The sequence below is a fragment of the Schistocerca piceifrons genome, chromosome 5 (genome assembly GCF_021461385.2).
Source record: "Schistocerca piceifrons isolate TAMUIC-IGC-003096 chromosome 5, iqSchPice1.1, whole genome shotgun sequence".
NCBI classification, from domain to species: domain Eukaryota; kingdom Metazoa; phylum Arthropoda; class Insecta; order Orthoptera; family Acrididae; genus Schistocerca; species Schistocerca piceifrons.
In genome coordinates, this window is record NC_060142.1 from 258095253 (window position 1) to 258117113 (window position 21861).

General features: G+C 39.4%; 1 protein-coding gene across 1 annotated transcript in view; it reads right to left on the reverse strand.

Moving 5' to 3' along the window:
* The window catches only part of LOC124798930 (cilia- and flagella-associated protein 91-like), a 291175-nt gene that overhangs the window by 53899 nt on the left and 215415 nt on the right, over positions 1-21861 (reverse strand). Inside the window, exon 14 of the mRNA XM_047262463.1 lies at positions 1436-1665. Within this exon, the coding sequence (XP_047118419.1) occupies positions 1436-1665 (230 nt within the window). The remainder of the gene's footprint in view (positions 1-1435; positions 1666-21861) is intronic.

Below are 21861 nucleotides of genomic sequence, written 5' to 3' on the forward strand. Positions count from 1 at the left end.
TGTACTTGGTGCACTAGATATTCTGAGGTTTTACACTTATAGTTATATGGCTTCTTTTTTTTTATAACATTGCCATACAGAACTTCTCTATGATACTGATATGCGATTGGTAGAATTGTTGCACTGGTTGAGCACAGTACATGTCTTCTATAACACTGCTCTTCTTCTGCCTGCTGTTGCTATCTAATAATGGAAGGAGTAAACCTTACCACTCAATTTATAGTTGAGGCATTGAATGGACATAAGGTACACCAGTAAAACTGAAAATGTTGCTGAGCTTTCAGACAATTTACTTCTTCAGAGCTAACTAACTCGTTCGGGAAATGTAGCCGTGTGTATGTGTATTTGTGTGTGTGTGTGTGTGTGTGTGTGTGTGTGTGTGTGTGTGTGTGTGGTTTTATTAATTAGCTCTGAAAGAGAACATTATCCAAAAGCTCAGCAATGTTTCTTGTTTATGTGCCTAGTGGCCACACAACAACTCAGGTATATGGTACATGGTTGCCTTTTCTCCCCTTTCATTATTTTTATTTGACCCAGGGCTTTCCAAAATTAATGTAATGAGCTTATTCGAAAAGTGTGTCTCCTTAAAGCTATAATCTTACCCAGAATGTCTCTCTTTCTTCATAGTGCTGCAAACACATGGCAGCAAAAGAAACACTGTTAAATGCACTGGATGTAATAAATGAAAGCCTTACTGTTAATGCACTAGAACTTTGCAACAAGTTTCTTATGACAAAAGTGTCTTTAGGGAAAGCTCTAAGAAGCCAATAAACTGTCAAAATACATAAATAAGAAGCTTTTGAATGAAAGTTACTTTGTGCACAAACATTGAATTTAGGATGAAATTCATGATACCAAAACTTTTATATCATAAGATCATATTGTAAGAGCAGATAAGATACATTTTATAAAAGTAATGTGGAAATGAAAAGAGGAAAATGACGAATTTTCATATGGTTCAGAAAGTGCTCTAGATGTCAGACAGATTTGATAATGTCACTGAGACTCAAAATGCAATGGAAAGCTAATGTGGAAGCAGTGGGAGAATGCTGTACATGATGCTGTCTTCTAGAAAGTTTAACAATTTAACAAAACAGTCTCAAATTAAGAAAATAATTATTGCTCAAATTTATTTTTCCATGAAACTCATGACTCATTCCATGAATTTCTTAATTTCTATCACTGTAGTTAATATGGTGTGTGTGTGTGTGTGTGTGTGTGTGTGTGTGTGTGTGTGTGTGTGTGTGTGTGTGTGTGTAATAAGGCAACATGTTGTATTTACAAGCTATTATCAGCACATATACTACAGTTGTAATAGGTACATTACAATGAGCAAGCACAAAATGTAACTGAATGTATAATGAGCACCAATACAATTAGATGTATAATGACACTAATGATTCAAATTTAAATATTATAATTGTTTTCAAATTACTTGTGTTCTCTGTGCTTTCTTCCAGTTTTGTTACTGACACTGATTTTACTCCCTCCATTTCCTCTTCATCTGCAGTATCATCAGAACCATAAATAGCAGCATGAGCAACTCTCAGATATTTCTCTTGCTGTAGTCTTATTTGCTTCCGAGCTTGTATTTTTTCTGCTTCTGGTATTACAAACGTATGGATGAGGGAGCTTACAAGCTCCTCTTGCTCAAGAATGTCATTTCTAAAAGTTAAAATATTGAGTCATTTTCAAGTACAATAGGAAATATATGGCAAATTGAAGTCAGAGATAAAGTATATTGCAACAACAAACACTATCGAAAATCACTAGGACGTCTACTTGTACCTTATGTAGTCTTAGTTGTGAGAATCTCTAATATGAAGTTTAAAAATGCATCTCTGAATGAGTCTGAGGTACAATAATTAAAAATTAAATATATTTAATAAACAAAACCTTAGTCTGAAGTATCTATTATGACATTTTTTGTTTTTATGTCACAAAACAGTACATGTTTATTACTGAAATGAGAGAGATAGGTAAGGTTACAAACTGAACCAATCACCTAATTGGCTGCATTGTTTTTTTACTCCTAACTTTATTGCCGCAGATTGCTTCATCAAATGTAGTGTACATAAACAATATGTAGCAACTTCAAGACCAGCTAGAAAAGAAAACTAGAATCACAAGAACACAATCAAACAACGGCATAAATATAAAAACAAAGATATTTATATAAAGTCAAATGAAGTAAAAGCAGGCTTCAGTTGTAAATTTATAGATCGATTTTAATACCACACTGTTTAGTAGGAACATTCTTAGTAGATGCAGAATGTACTTTAGCTCCTTTCTCCTAATATCCAGCACAACAAACCAGTTATTGGGGTCCAGAACTGTGAGATAAAATGGCAATTTATACAAAGTATTTCTCAAGATGAAAGTCATATAAGACCACAATACTCACAAAATGATCAATACTATGACTAACCCCTGCAATTTTTGACAGCTAATTAAGTGAGTCACTTGTTTACATTGTATTAATTATTCAGTTAAATACATGATATTGAAATATATGAATCCTATTATAAAAAATCAAATGGATAAGAAGTCAACTAGCACAGACTGATAAAGACTTCATAAAGAGCAACAATTGAAATTTCTACAAAATCTTTGTAAATAAAACCCAAAGAGTTCATTTCAAGGAACTGGATAGCAAAATTGCTTAGAGTGATAAAGACACAACTGTTGACTTCTAGCACAGTACTTGGTATTACTAGTTATATGTATGGTTCAAGTAGCAAAATTTGCATACAAAGGAAAGTGGCTCCCTGTTGTGACAGTGCCACGACATTTAACAGTGCCGCCACGTCAGTAGGCACAAACGGCGATAGAGGCGCTCTGCAACTCGGCTGAACGCGGGAGCGCCACCTAGCTACGAACGGCGCCGGCCGCATGTCACGGCACGGCAGTCGAATGACCGATACGGAATTGGTAGCATGTAACCAGCTATTATTTCTACGTTTGTATATCCACGCAATTTATTAGGATTAAAGGTTATAACACTTTTTGGCAACGAGGTCGAATATTTTTGTTCCTGCATTGTGGATTTGTGTGTTCGTGTCGGGGCAGACAAGGAACAGCTTACGCAAGCGCTGATTGAACAACAAACACAGCTGACAGCTGCTATTCAGGCGTTGTTGACGTCGCTTACTCATCGTCTGTCTTCCTCTTCTCTGCCTCCGTTCCCTCCTAACGACGAGGCCGCTGAAGACTGGGAGGATTATGAGAAGCGTTTGCGGCAACACTTCTTGGCTTTCGGCGTTGTCGACGCTCCTATGTGTAAGTCGTTATTTCTATCTTGGATTTCCCCACGGATCTATCAGCTGCTATCTCAGTTAGCCCCGCTGCGGGAACCTGCCTCTCTGTCCTTCCAAGAAATGTGTGACTTATTGTCTAACTACTACCGAAAAAACACCCACGTCGTTGCCCCCCGCGTGGCGTTCTACTGGTGTCGGAAACAGGCCCATCAATCTTACCGAGCATGGGCGGCAGAACTACACGGTCTGAGTAGGAAATGTCAGTTTGTCACGGACACTCATCATGAGTCTTATGCTGATTCAATGGTTAGGGATGCTATTCTACGGCTTGCTCCTGATAAAGAAGTTCGGCAACGTGCCTTACAACTGCCAAACCCGTCGTTGTTGGAAGTTCTAAGCATCGCTCAATCTTTTGAAGTGTCTCACGCTGCTGGTGCACAAATAGACGCGTGGTGTGATGTAGGCGCTGTACAGACCAGTTTCGACACGGACAATTTGACTGTTTCCCAGGGGACCGACGATGTGGCGGCGGTTCACTCGCGTCACCAACGTCGCGTTGGGCCACAACTCTCGCAGCGAAAACAGCAACCACAGAAGCAGGTTCGTTCCGCACTTCCTTCTTGTCCACGTTGTTTCGTACAGCATGACAGGGCCGTGTGTCCAAAACGTTGGGACACGTGTAATTCATGTAGGAAAAAAGGCCACATTGCTTCTTTGTGTCAGTCCCCTAAAGTTCCTGTCGACGAGGATGAGGCATCAGACATGGATGTTAACTGTGTGCTTTCTCAAACAAATAAGCTGTTTGTTATTGTTCGTGTTCTGGATAAAGACATTCGCATGCAAGTGGACACTGGCTCTGCAGTAACTCTCATTAATTCTCGCACGTATTTGGAGTTGGGCTCCCCTCCCTTGTCTCCAGTTACGCGAAATCTGAGAACTTATAATAAACAGAAAATTCCTATCGTTGGCCAGTTTGATGCTTCCACTGCCTACAAGTCTGTTGTTAGGCCCCTCATGTTTTATGTGGTGTATCATACGGGCACTGAAAGCCTGTTCGGTTATGATGCTTTCCAGTTGTTCGGGTTCTCCATTGATGATGATGTGCACCTCATATCCGCGCGTGTTGCTGCAGCCGACATCGCTACCGCTTCCGAGTACGCCGGAACCAGCCCCAGTCGCGACGCCGCCTTCTCCGGGACCCATCTCGCTGGAGCACACCCCCAGGTCTACGACACCTATGGATGCTGCTCCAGAGTTTTCACCCATCATCTCGTCCAGGAGGCACGTTCCACACACGAGCTTCCGTCCTGGACATTTTCGACCATACTCTCATGTTTCTCCGCAGGATCCTCTCGTGGTCTCCCAAGAGGCCATGGATGTCTCCACGCTGTCCGTGTCTCCCAGGAAGTGAGTGTTTTTTTTTTCAAGGGGGGGAAACGTTGTGACAGTGCCACGACATTTAACAGTGCCGCCACGTCAGTATGCGCAAACGGCGATAGAGGCGCTCTGCAACTCGGCTGAGTGCGGGAGCGCCACCTAGCTACGTTGGCGCCGGCCGCATGTCACGGCACGGCAGTCGAATGACCGATACGGAATTGGTAGCATGTAACCAGCTATTGTTTCTACGTTTGTATATCCACACAATTTATTAGGATTAAAGGTTATAACACTCCCCACTCTAGACTCATATTCATCAACCAGAGAAGAAACTAGGCTAAGGATTATACTGAATAAAATCTGCTACCAATGGCAACTGAAGGTGGTTTAATTAAAACATGACAAGTTTTGAGCTTCTACCCTCTTCAGGTGATTACATTCGGTTACATGTTGACACACTCAATGTTTGAGTTCACTTTTTAACACAATCACACAATTCAGTGTTTAATGCACAAGCATGAAACTGAATGTAATTACCTGAAGACAGGCATCAGCCCAAAATTGGTTCTGTTTTAAATAAGCCACCTTCAGTTGTGACTAGTAGCAGATTTCAGGAGTTGATAAATGACATTATTTTATAACTAAACAATAGAAAATCCAGAATGGAATAACAACAATATGAAAAGGATAGATTGCTACTCACCATACTAAGTTGCAGAGAGGCAAAATAAAAAAAAAAAGATTGCTAACATTTATATTTTCAGACAAAAATGTCTTTTTTTTTTAAAAAAAGAAGAAAACACGCACAAATTCACACACACACACACACACACACACACACACACATACATACCCACCATCTCCGGGTGCTGGACCACCGGTCAGTATAATTTTTTGAACAGTTCTTTCAGTACTAGTTTTTGCATGTAGTAATTTTAAAGGACACAACCTGGAATTCTCCTGTGCTGTAACATTTCCCAACCTCATTCATCTATTATTTCAATAGGACTGTTGTACTTGCTCTGATAAAGTCATGTTGTTGTTGTTGTGGTCTTCAGTCCAGAGACTGGTTTAATGCAGCTCTCCATGCTACTCTATCCTGTGCAAGCTTCTTCATCTCCCAGCACCTACTGCGGCCTACATCCTTCTGAATCTGCTTAACATATTCATCTCTTGGTCTCCCTTTTCGATTTTTACCATCCACGCTGCCCTCCAATACTAAATTGGTGATCCCTCGATGTCTCAGAGCTTATCCTACCAACCGATCCCTTCTTCTAGTCAAGTTGTGCCACAAGCTCCTCTTCTCCCCAGTTCTATTCAATACCTCCTCATTAGTTATGTGATCTACCCATCTAATCTTCAGCATTCTTCTGTAGCACCACATTTTGAAAGCTTCTATTCTCTTCTTGTCTAAACTATTTATCATCCACGTTTCACTTCCATACAAGGCTACACTCCATACAAATACTTTCAGAAACGACTTCCTGACATTTAAATCTATACTCGATGTTAACAAATTTTTCTTCTTCAGAAATGCTTTCCTTGCCATTGCCAGTCTACATTTGATATCCTCTCTACTTCGACCATCATCAGTTATTTTGCTCCCCAAATAGCAAGACTCCTTTACTACTTTAAGTGTCTCATTTCCTAATCTAATTCCCTCAGCATCACCCGACTTAATTCGACTACATTCCATTATCTTCATTTTGCTTTTATTGATATTCATCTTATACCCTCCTTTCAAGACACTGATCATTCCGTTCAACTGCTCTTCCAAGTCCTTTGCTGTCTCTGACAGAATTACAATGTCATCAGCGAACCTCAAAGTTTTTATTTCTTTCTCCATGGATTTTAATACCTACTCCAGACTTTTCTTTTGTTTCCTTTACTGCTTGCTCAATATACAGATTGAATAACATTGGGGATAGACTACAACCCTGTCTCACTCCCTTCCCAACCACTGCTTCCCTTTCATACCCCCTTGACTCTTATAACTGCCATCTGGTTTCTGTACAAATTGTAAATAGCCTTTCGCTCCCTGTATTTTACCCCTGCCACCTTCAGAATTTGAAAGAGAGTACTCCAATCAACATTGTCAAAAGCTTTGTCTAAGTCTACAAATGCTAGAAATGTAGGTTTGCCTTTCCTTAATCTTTCTTCTAAGATAAGTCGTAGGGTCAGTATTGCCTCACGTGTTCCAGTGTTTCTACGGAATCCAAACTGATCTTCCCCGAGGTCGGCTTCTACCAGTTTTTCCATTCGTCTGTAAAGAATTCGTGTTAGCATTTTGCAGCTGTGACTTATTAAACTGATAGTTCGGTAATTTTCACATCTGTCAACACCTGCTTTCTTTGGGATTGGAATTATTATATTCTTCTTGAAGTCTGAGGGTATTTTGCCTGTCTCATACATCTTGCTCACCAGATGGTAGAGTTTTGTCAGGACTGGCTCTCCCAAGGCTGTCAGTAGTTCTAATGGGATGTTGTCTACTCCGGGGGCCTTGTTTCGACTCAGGGCTTTCAGTGCTCTGTCAAACTCTTCACGCAGTATCATATCTCCCATTTCATCTTCATCTACATCCTCTTCCATTTCCATAATATTGTCTTCAAGTACATCGCCCTTGTGTAGATCCTCTATATACTCCTTCCACCTTTCTGCTTTCCCTTCTTTGCTTAGAACTGGGTTTCCATAAAAGCTCTTGATATTCATGCAAGTGGTTCTCCTTTCTCCAAAGGTCTCTTTAATTTTCCTGTAGGCAGTATCTATCTTACCCCAAGTGAGATAAGCCTCTACATCCTTACATTTGCCCTCTAGCCATCCCTGCTTAGCCATTTTGCACTTCCTGTCAATCTCATTTTTGAGATGTTTGTATTCCTTTTTGCCTGCTTCATTCACTGCATTTTTATATTTTCTCCTTTCATCAATTAAATTCAATATTTCTTCTGTTACCCAGGGGTTTCTATTAGTCCTCATCTTGTTACCTATTTGATCCTCTGCTGCCTTCGCTATTTCATCCCTCAAAGCTACCCATTCTTCTTCTACTGTATTTCTTTCCCCCATTCCTGTCAGTTGTTCCCTTATGCTCTCCCTGATACCCTGTACAAACTCTGGTTCTTTCAGTTTATCCAGGTCCCATTGAAGGTGTATTTATTTGCTTACTGTTGGACCATTTCCAATTCATCCACTAAGAAAGATTGGACCGTATATGCTAAAAGCTAACAACTATCTCCATGATCACGACCAGAGGACTGCATGATGCCAACCAGTCAACGTGTCTTTTCTCCGCCACATGGTGTCATTTAAAAGTTGTGTGGAGGGGCATGGGGTCAGTGCAAAACCCTCTAGTCATTGTTGTCTTCCCAGGTATTTAAGCCTCTACTTCTTATTCAGGAAGGTTTGCAGTTGGCATTGTGTGACTGCATGGCCACATTCTAGTCCTCCCTCCAAGGAAAAATGCCTGGCAGAGCCAGGAAATCAACCCAAGTCCTCTATGTGACATTCAAAGGCAGACTGGACTGTACAAGCTAACAGCAGGAAACTTACACATGTTTGTGGAGTAAGTGCTGAGAGGGCACACATAATGTGAAGATTGTCTAGCAAGTTTGTTACACATTGTACTGGAGACAAAAAAGAAAGATTCCACTGGTCTTGATGTCAAAGCAGTTTAACAATATGTTTGACCAGATCAATACTTGAGTTTGGTGAACAGTTAGATCTGGAAGGAAGTAATACAGTGAAAGTTCAGTAACTGTGGTTGACATGGCAGGAAAATATGATTAGCTGCTGAGAAAAGTCAAAATGGGGACATCTAGGGATGAGAACTGTATTCATTTGAGCAGCTTCAGTTTTCCTGAGAAAAGCTACGAAGTGCTAACAGTTTTTAAGAATTACTGTGAAACAATTTGCAGATTATGTGTTCAATGAGATGTGAGCAGTGGGATGAACTGTGACTTATTAGGTAAGATTCTAAATGATTTTATTCGAATGCACCCTTTTAAGCTGCAGTTATGGCAGTGTTTATCTACCGATCATAGTTTGGCAAGCAATGTGTCAGTTTCATGTAGCCAACGGAATGATGCTTTGACATAACCAATGAGAAGTGAGAACAGAGGCAGTGTATTTCTAGCACTGAAATTGAAACCATTGCCTTGTTTGCTGTTTTTCAGTGTATTAGTGGATTTTGAGGAAAATATTTTTTTGATTATGACAGCAAGTGCTATAAAGGATTTAAGTGATTTAGTTCTTCATGGCAACATCATCTGTTGCTGTGTGCCTCACGTATTAATTGCAGAGACATGAAAATGTATAATGTGGTAGTGAAATGACTCTTAAAGAGTCAACGGTTTGTGTGGATATAATCATCTGCAAGTGCAGCAAAAGCTGCCACTTTGAATAAGTGGATCAACATTTTTTAATTCAATCACAGGAGAAGGTAGGTGCATCAATGTTTATTAATAACAGATTAATAATATAATTATACATTTAATGTATTAATAAACATGGATCAACCTTCCTTCTTCCATAATTTAATTAAAAAACATTGATGCACCTACCTCCTCCCAAGATGTAATTAAAAATCACTGATCCATTTATTCAGTGTGCTCACACAGTTTGACTGCATACCAGTATACAGAAGAGAAATATTTCACAGATTTCTCAAATATATCATGGGTTGCAATTCTGTCTTTGGTTTGCAGATGCTAGCACAGATGAAATAGCTGCTACTCAGACAAGGAGCAATTAAATTTATAATCCTTGATTACAGCAATGTTGCACACTTTATTCTGAATGTATTATTTTGAAACACATCGGCTGCCTGCTGGTCTCTCATTGGCTGTGTAACACAAATGCTGACACACCTTCTTTGTACCTATCATACATTGTGACAAGTGCCAACAACATTCCTGCACAAAACACAAAAGTACACCACTGTCCCTATTCTAGACCTTTACCAGCAGCCGAAATTCTGAGCTCTCCCAGGTATTATGCATCTGTAGACTTATCAGCATTAGTGTGAAAGACTACAGTGAGAACAATACGTCAAACATAGCATGATGAGATGTGAGAGTTCAGTCAGTAAGCGTATTACTAATAAATTACGCATCTGCCAAGTGTTAGTAGTTGAACTCCCAACTACGTAGATGAAATTGGTAAAAATCTAGAACAGAGTCACTGGCGTACTTATCTGTGCCATGCAGGAATGTTGTCAATGCTTGCTGTGAGATATTATGGGAACAAAACAAGGTGTGTCAGCTGTTTGTGTTGTGCAGCCAATGAGATAGCAACACCCAGACAAAATGTTTTGAAGTAACACATTTGGGATAAAGGGTAAAACATTGCTATAAATGAGGATTACAAATTTAATTGCTCTTTATCTGAGTGGCAGCTATTTAAACTGTGCTAGCATTAGCAAACCAAGGACAGTGTTGTAACTCATGAATATATTTCAAAAAGCAGTGAAATATTTCTCAGCCCTGTACTGCTATGCAATCGATCTGTGCGAGCACAATGAATGTTGTTTAGTTAAATCATGGGAGAAGGAAGGTCGATCAGTGTTTATTAATATATCAAACATATGACTCTATTATTGATAAAAATTGAAAAAAAAGAAAAAACCATTGATCCACTTATTCAAAGTGGCAGCTTTTGCTGCACTTGCACATGATTCTATCCATACAAATCTTTGACTTTTAAGAGTCATTTCATACCCACATTTGATACATTTTTGTGTTTCTTCAGTTAATACATGAGACATGCAGCAATGGATGATGTCGCTGTGCTGACCTAAATCACTTGAATCAGTCAACTTTATGGCACTTGCTGCCATAATCACAAAATATTTTTTCTCAAAATTCACTAATACAGCAAAAAGCAGCAAACAAGACAATGGTTTCAATTTCAGCACTAGGAACACATTGCCTCTGTTCTCACCTCTCACTAGTTACGTCAAAGAATCATTCCACTGGCTACATGAAACTGATGCATTGCCAACATAGGAGTAGATAAGCACTGATGTAACTGCCACTGGCCCTGATCTAGACTTTAGAAGATGAAAATCTTATTAAATCTGGAGTCAGCACCAACATCTACTAAATCAGTATTCTGAGAACCTGTAGTTACAATCTGACTTTATAACACTTTGACTATACTTCTGACAAGTGATTAGCATCTGTTTTTATGTTAGACTGACATCCAGTTTACACGACATTCAACCAATCAAACAAAATGCTATTACAAAAAGATTCAATACATATACTGACATTACTGTATGTATTGTGCTAGAGTCACTGATATCTAAAGTTCTTGTCTCTGTAGAAGCCTGTAAGAAATACCTCAGGCAAATAAATAGATCAACCACAACAAACATGCTCTGTAATAAACCTTTATACATAATAAAGATAGTTCTCACCCTTGAAATGATCTTGCTTAGCTACTTTACCAAAATTCACAACTATCAAGCTAGTATGGGACTTTCCTATTAATCAATGGTTTCCTTTTTTGAAATCCTTTGGAATAAAAAAGTGAAAAATCTCACACCGTCTCAGCTACTGAAAATTACTGATATTTGGAGACTTGTATATGTGCATCAGCATTCAAGATTATTTGGTTCTATCAAGAACATTACTATCATTTGTATATAACTCAGCACCACAGAAGAACCTACAGCATTCAATGTTATGTATAACTCAATTGTTAAGTGCATATAGTGTAAATAAACATATTAATGTGTTATCTTTTTGTAGATGTCTGACAGTATTTATTGGTCACCTCAACTATCGATACAACAGAGATCAACAGGTGATGAGTCTTATTTTTTTTTCCCACTAACTGTCAATGAGTTAGGTGCTTTTGTGGTAGTGATCAGAAATTCAGTATAATTTTCACATCTCTTACGTGAAACTTTTCTCTATTTCAAGTGTCTTTAATCTGTATTTACAATGGCAGCTTCTAGAGAGCAATTCCTCACTGCACTTTTTCAGTTTCAGATTACCTGCTTGATCATCACTATCGGCAGATTGTTGGAAGTACAACAAATCCAGCAAACGACATTGACTAAAGCACAGAATCCCAATGACCAGGTACCACCTCCTCTGCCATTCTGTTCTTTGAATGTGAAATATGAGGAATGGACAGAGTACCACCTGCAGCTAGAACAACACTTTGCTGTGTATAACAAATCAGGTAAATCACGATGCTCTTTCTTTTTTTCATGGGTAGGAGTGCATAGTTTCTATTTGGTCACAATTTGTTCCCTCAGTTAGAACCCCAAACCATACCTTATGAACACATTTTTCAAGCATTAGACGACTACTTCAAAGTTCAGATTCATGTAACTTATCATCATATTAATTAGTATTATAAGGAATGAATTGCTGAACTCAACAGCATGACTATGACTGTAAATTTAACTGCTGTTGTGGAGCCACAGATCAGGATGAAATGCTTCACAATGCCATAACTCTAAACATCGCTGATAACAGAATACAAGGTGAGAGTCTACAGCACCGCAACCCTGGTCTCAATGATGTGCTTAAAGCAACCGAAGCTCAGGAAGTTCAAAATTTCACTGAACTGGTCTTAAATGTCCCTGCTGTTGCAACTTTGATTGTGGATAGGTTGAAGAAATCCCAGTTTCACAGGTAACATAACAACCAGTGGCACAAGCAACAGAATAAATACATTCAGACGTGCATAGCTGCATCCTCAGCTCATTCCAAGCTTCTGAAGTCTTGTGAGCATTGCCATGTAATGTATGAGCACAAAAACTGCTTTCTCTGGCACATGGTATGCTGACACTGTCATAAATCAGGACACACATAGCATATGTGCATGCAAAGGAAATGAAAAGTAAACTCTGTTCCACACAATTCTTGGCTTGAGAAAACTGAAGTAAATATGATCCCTCATTCTGAATATGAACCCACTCCTCCTCACAATCGACACAGGAACTATGGATGGAAGCAACACAACTGCACAGCAAAATGCTCAGTGCAAAATCTGCCACATTCTAACCAATTTTCTTCCAATATATATAAAGCTAAATGCTTCATCAACAAGTCTACTCACCAAGTGGTGGCAGAACATACACATAAAAGAGGTTTTGTAATTAGGCAAGCTATCGGAGCCAGTGGCTCCTTTTTCAGGCAGAAGGGTTGAAGGGGAAGGAAGTCAGGTGAAGGAAAAGGACCGGAGAGGTCTAGGAAAAGGGGCAGATTTTGGGAAAGTCACCCACAACTGTAGGTCAGGGGAGACTTGCCACACGAGATGAGAATGAAAGACTTTCCTTCTCATGAAATGCATGGACATTTGTTCGATGGCACACTGGGACATGCAAAGAATTTTCATGAGCATATTACAATGCAGAACACTGCGAACCACAAGTTTTACCATGCTCATCAGATACCCAACACCATTCATAGCAAAGTTGCTTCTGAACTTCACAGATTAGGACAAATCAGAGTTTTTAAACCCATTTTGGAAGTCAATGGGCATCTACCTTTGTGGTTACAATACAAGTGAATGGGAAGATCAGACCTTGTGCTTACTTTAAAGCTACAGTTAATGCTCAAATAGTGATTGATTCCTTCCCCCTTCCACACACTGATGAGCTTATGGACTGAGTAGCAGCAGGTGTATTTTTTTTTCATAAATTGACTTAGTTTATGCCCATCTTCAGCTTCCCCACGATGACGGAAAAAAATTATAATGGTTGTCATGCATGTGGGCTTGTATCAACATTTGTGCCTTCCCTTTGGAAATGCCTATACTCTTGCACTGTTTCAATGGTTTCTTGAACAAGTGACATTGAAAGTTCTGTCCTGTTCAAATTGTTTTGATGGCATCATTGTATCCAGACAAACACCAGAACAGCATCTAAAATATCTGTAGTCTCTTTCTCAAGTTTTAACTGACACAGGGCTCAAGTGTAATTTGCAGAAATGTTCATTTTCCAGTATTGAAATCAAATATCTACAAGTATATGAGAACTACAAGCTGTTTTTGGGAAACTGGCATACTACATGTAATTCATTCTGGATGCAGTGCAAATAGCTGCCACTTTATATCGCCTCCAGCACAAAAATCTCCCTTTTAAATGGCCTGGAGAATGTGAACAATCTTTTCAGAAACATTTCAACAACGTTGCTTAGTCACCTGTGCCCGATGCATTTCAATCTGCACCAGTAGTGCTTGCAGCTAGTGCATCAACACATGAAACAGGGGCATACCATTCACATCTAGGATGCTGAACAAAGCCCAAGTCAACTACAGCAGCTGGAAAAGAAAGCTTTAGCCATAATTTACACTTTCACAAAACTCCATCAATATCTGGCTTGGTTCAAATGGCTCTGAGCACTATGGGACTTAACTTCTAAGGTCATCAGTCCCCTAGAACTTAGAACTACTTAAACCTAACTAACCTAAGGACATCACAAACATCCATGCCCGAGGCAGGATTCGAATCTGCGACCATAGCAGTCGCGCAGTTCCAGACTGTAGCACCTAGAACCACTCTGCCACCACGGCCGGCCTCCATCAATATCTGTGTAGTAGAAAATTTTATCATGTGACTTATCATAAGCCAATGATTCTCTTTTTTATATGGTGAAAGATATACCTGATCGAACAGCACAGAAGCTGCAAAGTTGATCACAACTTCTTTCCAATTATCAATATGAAATTCTTTATTGCCCTATAGCACTGCACACTAACACAGACACTTTGTCTTGCTCACCGGTGAGAAATGGTTTGGACATTGACACATCAGGAGTCTCTTGTCTTCAAATTAATCATTCTGATCCACGAGCACTGCCAGCTTTTCAAAAAAATGGTTCAAATGGCTCTAAGCACTATGGGACTTAACATCTGAGGTCATCAGTCCCATAGACGTAGAACTACTTAAACCTAACCAACCTAAGGATGTCACACACTCCATGCCCGAGGCAGGATTCAAACCTGCGACCGTAGCAGCAACGTGGTTCCCGACTAAGGCGCCAGCTTTTCCCATTGATTCTTGGTGGACCGTATGGGCTACTGAGAAAGATCAGTTACAATGATTGCTCAAGTACTAAATTAGGATGGGTTGGCCTCATAACCCGAAACCAATCTTAGATGAAATAGTTCACAAATAATATGCACAATGCAACTGTCTTCCTCTCCAGAATGCTGTAATTTCATTACATTTTCTTGAGGGACAAACGTGCGTCCTGATTCTCACATTTTTGCCACAACATGTGTTGAAAATAGAGGGCACTGGGGAATAGATAGAACTAAGCAGCTTGCATGTCAGCGCTGTATATGACTCAAGCTGGATAGATAAATAGAAATAGATAAATAGAAATACGATAGCAGGAAATCAGGCAGCATTGAGCCAAGGATTTTTCAATTGGCCTCAACATGATGGTCCTTGGTGATGTACCCTTTTTGATTTTGCTGGTCCCTTCCGGAAGATGGCTCATTATTGGCAATCCATACAGCAAATATCCTTTTGTCATTCCCACGCATCTGACTTTTAACCCTAGCACTATCAAAGCATTCACTTCTGTCCTTTTCTTAGAAGATTTTCCACAAACAGTTGTCTTGGACAATGGTTCACAATTTTCTTCTCCAGAATTTCAACAATTTTGCCAACAGAATGAAATTCAATATATATGACTGGAACCATTCTCTCCTCAATCAAACAGTGAAGCTGAAAGTTTTGTCACATTTTTAAGTCTTAGATGTCCATACTTCATGCTTTGCATTTCATGGATAATGCTTTGTTGTTTCTGAGCACCTATTGCACTATGCCTGCACACGACACTTTGCCAACAGAACTCTTACATGGTTGGTCCCACCAGACTCTGCTGCATTCTTTCGCCCTTGGCATTCTCTTTCTAACGGTATCTTCACAACAGTGTTATGCACCATGGACAAAGTTTTCTCTCATGTCTATAATATGCCTCACAACTGGGACTCCAGTTTGTCAGATGTCTAGCTGTGGTGATTATACCATTCACAGTGCATCTGGCACACACTGACAGCACCAAAATCAGTTTCACCAAAACCTTGCCCGGAACTCAGCCTCATGCCCCCCCCCCCCCCCCCCAGCAGCCCTTCAGGCATTGAGGCATTTGGGTCTTCCAATAACTCTGCCATAGAGCTCCACCTCTGCTTGCATCTACAGCCACTGCTGCAGTAACCACATTCATTATTTTTCTTAGTGATAGCTGTCATGAACATAAAGATATTGTTGTTGCTCAGGCAGGATACTATTCTAGAATACATCACCTTCTCCAAAATTTTGGAAGATAATGCAGTAGTCAAATGGGTCAGTAGTTATAGACATCTATCCTGTCACTTTTCTTATAGTGTGGCTTAACAATGGCATATTTCAATTTTTCTGGAAAACACCCTGAATTAGTGATGCATTACATAGTTCAGAAAATGCAGTGCTTATTATGTGACACCATGTCCTTAGTACTCTGTTGGAAATGCCATCAAATCCAGATGAACTTTTATTTTTGAGAGAATACATAATGTTCTGAAGCTGGTGAGAACTTCCGTATGATTGAATCCTATGTTAAGGTGCTTTTTCAATGTACTCTTTGATTTTTCTCAGGAAGTGTTTGTCCCTATATTTTCCACTACATTTAAGAAATGATTATTAAACATATTTGTCACCTGTGACTGATCATTTACAGTTCTTCCATTTAAATTAATAGTGATTTTATCTTGTTGTGTGATTTGTTGTTCTGTGTTGTTTTATTATATTCCATATAGCCTTAGTTCTACTTTTGGAATTGCGGATTATGACATAATGTGCATGTTCCTCAATTTCTTAATAATTTCTCTTAGTAATTTTGAAAAATGCTGGATGGAATGTAACAATGAAAAGGATAGTTACTACTCACCATACAGCATATGGGGGGGGGCTTCCCTAATGCCCATGGCCTTACTGCTATTGGACACTACCTTTCCCAGTGCCTGATGGATTCCAAACCAACAACCTCTTTCCTAGTCACCGTGACCTACTATAGCCTCACCCACAATTACTTCTCCACTGAAGGTGTTACCTATAAACACATCTTGGGTATGGCTATGGGGATTCGCGTGGCACCATCCTATGCCAACCTATTCATGGGCCAGAAAGAGGAATCCTTCCTAAACAACCAGAATCCCAAACCCCTCATCTGGTTCAGATTCATTGATGACATCTTCATGATCTGGATTGAGGGTGAGGCCACACTATCCACATTCCTCCAGAACCTCAACACATTCGCCCCCATTTCTTCACCTGGTCCTACTCAACACAATGTTGACCTCCACCTCAAATATGCCACATCAGAACCTCCGTCCATATCAAACATACCAACCACCAGCAATACCTCCACTTTGACAGCTGACACTCAATCCATACAAAGGAGTCCCTTCCATGAATCCTAGCCACTCATGGCCGTCACATCTGTAGTGATGAGCAATCCCTTTCAAAATATACTGAGGATCTCACTGAGACCTCCACAAGTCATAATTACCCTCCCAAACTCATCTCTCCAATCACCCACCACCTCCCAAAGTCTCACTGTCTGGCCGCAGAGGAGCATTCCCCTCATGACTCAGTAACATCAGGACTGGAGCACCTGAATTACATTCTCCACCAGGGTTTTGACTCCTCTTGTCGTGCCCTGAAATGAGAAATGTCCTACCCACTATCCTTGCTACCCCTCCCACAGTGGTATTTCACTGCCCACTGAACCTACACAATATCCTCATAAATCTCTACACAACCCCCACTACCGACCCTTTGCCTCATGGCTCATATCCCTTAATAGAACTTGCCAAATTCTGGGAAAAGGATCTGTCAGCGATAAGGGAAGTATTATTTAAAGAGTTAAATTACTTTTTTAAGATTATTCTGGAATATATTATTGGATAAAGGAGCAGTTTTGGCTATGCGAACAGTCATCTTAGTTAATGGAGAAAAATTGAATAATAAAATTTCATTGTGAATACATAGATATAAAAATTAAAAATGTACTCATGTCCCTCCTTCAAATCATTTCTTATACCTCTTCAGTATTGTTGTGACACTTTGGTGTTTCCCTCCATTATTACTGGTGTCCTAGCAAGCCCTCACAGTCGTCCAAACATTTATTACAATGTACATAATTTGTGCTTTTTATGTTCACCTCCATATTTCATCTTCATTTACATAAAGATTATCCATCATCTCATTTTCCTGATCATATCTTATAAAATAGCTAATAAAATGCCTTATGCCCCCTGTTTTGTTCACAGTTGTTGGAAGGGGGCTTGGCCAGACCGATCGCTGTCTCCATGTGAGAGAAGTGGGAGGTCAGCCTGCATTCACAGTGGCACTGACAATGATCGTCAGACACCATTGCCAGATGTCACCAGATAACATCATCTGATAGTATGGTCTTAGTGCACCAATCTCCTTTGTCAGTTTTTGGCAGGGTCAAAGAAGTTACGTTAGCTTAGGTTAGAATCTATTCTATATACGAAGTAAGTTAGATTATAACATCTTAGGGTGGGTGGATTCAACGACACCTCTGTGCTTGGATACGTGTGCTGCATAGCCACTTCTGATACTAAAGAGATGCCGAATGCATATAAATGAGCTTTCCTGTCTCGTAAAGAACATGGCGAGTACTATACACTCTGTCTTCAGTTATCAGAACAACCAGACAAGTTTTACGAATATATGAGATGACGGGAGAAACATTCTATTACATACTCGAGATAATTCATGGTGACCTCGAGAAGCAAGTTGTAAACACTCTGGTTCACTGTATTTGTTTCTGTCATTTAGCTCAAGAGTGAAAGACAAGCATAAAGTATAGCGTAAGCTACTCTGATAACCTACAGTCGAAATATATAATGTATACCACATTTGTAAACCACTACATATTAAACAGAATCACTACCCTGCTGGCATAAAATGCCAGTAAGAGGTAATAATAATTTGTGCACAGCAAATGAGTTCAGTAGCTATAAACATAAGACATGCCACCCTTTTCACTCGAAAAAATTATTTTTTGAGGTTATAGCCTATGCCTAAAATTTCCAATAAAGATTTTGCCTATTTGAAGTGTTGAATAAGCCTGTGATTTCAGTCCATAGTTTCTGAACTATATCCTGATTATGATATTTTTATCCTCTGGATGCCACAAACTCACTGTTTCTTGGACTAAACTTGGCACTTTCTCATGCTCCATATTTTGAGTGAGAGAATGTTGGCTATTTGACTGAAGAAAACAAACTGATTTGAATTTTGCCAATTGTCGTCCAAAGTCTGTATGTTTGGGAGATAAGATCAGCTACAGCGTGACCACGCATGTAGTGGCGTACTGATTTGAGAAGACTGGTCGTCTCTGCCCAATGTCAGTTGTCAGCAGAAACCATTGATATCAAAGACACTGTGACCACAGCCTTAATCCCTCCTTACATTACATGCACTGTATGTATCATGGGTTCAGAATTGTTCCACTTATTGCCTTGTATTTGACCGGGGACAGCATGACCCTGTTCTGGGTTTCTCCTGTTCCTGTAGCCACTATTATTACTGTAGTTACTTGATAGTTGACTATTACTGTTAACAAAATTTTGCTGTGCACTGCCGTTCAGACCATACACATCATTCCATCCATTCTGGTTATTATGGTGTTGAGAACTGTAATTTTGTTGATTGTATCCCCTGCTGTTACAGCCTCTGTTACTGTCTCTTCTGTTGTTTCTGAAATTCCAATTCTCACTATACCCTTGAGGTGAAATGAAATGAAATGTCATGTGGCTAGGGCCTCCCATAAGGTACAGCAGTCACCTGGTGCAAGTCTTTTTAGTTGACGCCACTTTGGCGACTTGCGTGTCGAACTCTTGAGCTGGTGCGTATGGGTGCTACACTTGTAGCACATTACCATATTGGCCGCAGTAGTTACTATCATTATTGTTGTTGCAGCTGTGCCCACTGTCATTATTGCCACCACAGCTGCAGTTTTTAAACTCTCCACTGATTATGATTGCAATTGTTTATCTTGCGGCTGCTTTCATATATGAGATCAATGGAGTCAACTACAGATAAATAATATTTTAAGCTGGAAGTCAGAACTGTGACCAGTTTTTCATATGTATTTGAGGGTAACCGACCTTTTAATATTCTTAAAACATGAAAATGTGACATCGGGTACTCCAATATCTTGTCTTATTTACATATTTTTCGAAACATTTTCACAACCCACCGTGTTCTGCATTGAAATGTTGCAAGTCAAAGACCTCCATCTGAAGTCTCTCTTGTATTCCCTGCAACCAGTATATCTCTAAAAAGGCTTGTTAAAATTCTTTCTATGTGCGATAATTGTTGGCTTCTTCCACTGCCCATAAGAGGGTGTCACCATGAATCCATCCTACAACAATCTGGATTTTTTGTTGTTCGAACCAATCTGGGGCTAATATGTTCCTAAATGCTTGCACAAATACCACTGAGTGTGCCTTTTTCGATTCCTGTCTAAAGATCAGAAGTTGTCTGTGTTTGAGCAAACCTTCATCGATAAGGACTGATGGTATTCCTTGTGCTATTTCATCTGACTGTGATGTCGTTCTGTGCCTCTTTGTTGACGGCATGGCAGTGTTCAGCAACACTGGCAAATTCATGTAATTATCTGCAAGTTGTTCCAGTTCACCTGTATCATACTCTGATTATAACAAAACTTTGTTCACCTGATTATTTTCTATAGCTGACTGATTCTGGTTTGTAGCTACAGATGGACTGTTTGAGCTATTCTTTTCTCTGATTAGCTCTGAGCAAATTTTATTTTCAATCATTTTCATGCCATTGTCAATTTTAGCAAGTATTTTTGTTTCACGCTCACTAATTATTTCCTCTGAAGCCACTACATAAGTCTTTGTGTTCTGGATATACTTTCCTGCGAGCATGGGGTTACTGTTGAATATTCCTGTTTTGACTCTTTCATTTAATTTCTTTACATCCTCCTTAAGCCCTTCACATTTGGATGTTAGAAATGTATGACCCAGTTCCAAAAGACCAACATCCTGCGTGAGTCTGCTTATGACCTCCGGTAATTCTCCACAAGTTGATACAAATTTGGCTGCGTTTGTTCCCACAGTCGTGACCAGTTCGGTCAGATTCTTGCTCCTCTACTACCTTCTGTACTTGGTCCCCAGTTTTTTCTGTTCCTTTCCAGTATCTGATAACTTTTGGCTTAACTGTGTATTCATACTAGAAAACTTCATGTAAAGTTCGTTAATGGTCCCTGTTAGATTCCAATTATTACACAAAGTTTCATGATAACCACACTGACACAATTAGAAAGTTTTTTATCGAGATTGTTGACTTACGTTGCAACAGTCTCAAGTTTTAAAGTTAATGTTGTATCCGAGCTAATGATTTTGTTTGCTAATTTCATATTATCTGATCATACTCCAGCAATTTCAGTACTTAATTTTGTGTTATCTGAACATATACCAGTAATCTCTGAACGTACGTTGGTCATTTCTATACGCATGATGGACATTACTGAACTTATTTTTAATATTGTCTGCAACATTTGGTTGCTCTCTATCTCATTCATACCATTACATATTGATCTATCTGCATTACTCAGTCTTGCAAGCTCGCTTGGTTTGCTCACAATTGTAATTGTCTTTTGCGTCTTTCGTCCTCATATACCATAAATATGCAACAAAAAATAATTATTAGTACAATGTCGATCTCCAATAATGGATTCTAATATTTATTGTACTTACTTGTTAAATTTTTGGAGATCACAGTCACTGTTCAGTTGCCATTGTAAAATTATGGGAAAAAGGATTTGAAAATGGCAAGCAAAATATTATTTAAACGGTTAAATGATTTTTTTTTAAGATTATTCTTATTATAAGATTAAGGAGGTGTTATGGCTATCCGAACAGTCACCGTAGCTAACAAAGAAAAAATTGTGTGTGTGTATGCTGTCTATTTTTGACAAAGGCTTTGTTGGCTGAAAGCTCACATTCCATCAGTCTTTTTGTTGTGCCTATCTGCAACTCAGCAGCTTCACTATATGGTGAGCAGTAACTATCCTTTTCACAATATTCTTTATAATTTTGAGTAGTTTTTCTAGTGTGCAATTACTGCAAGATCTTTACTTGTTCTTGCCAACAGATACAATTCCCTTTTCATTTCACAAGATACAAGATGCACATGAGGAGCTCATGGAATGAGAAGATATTT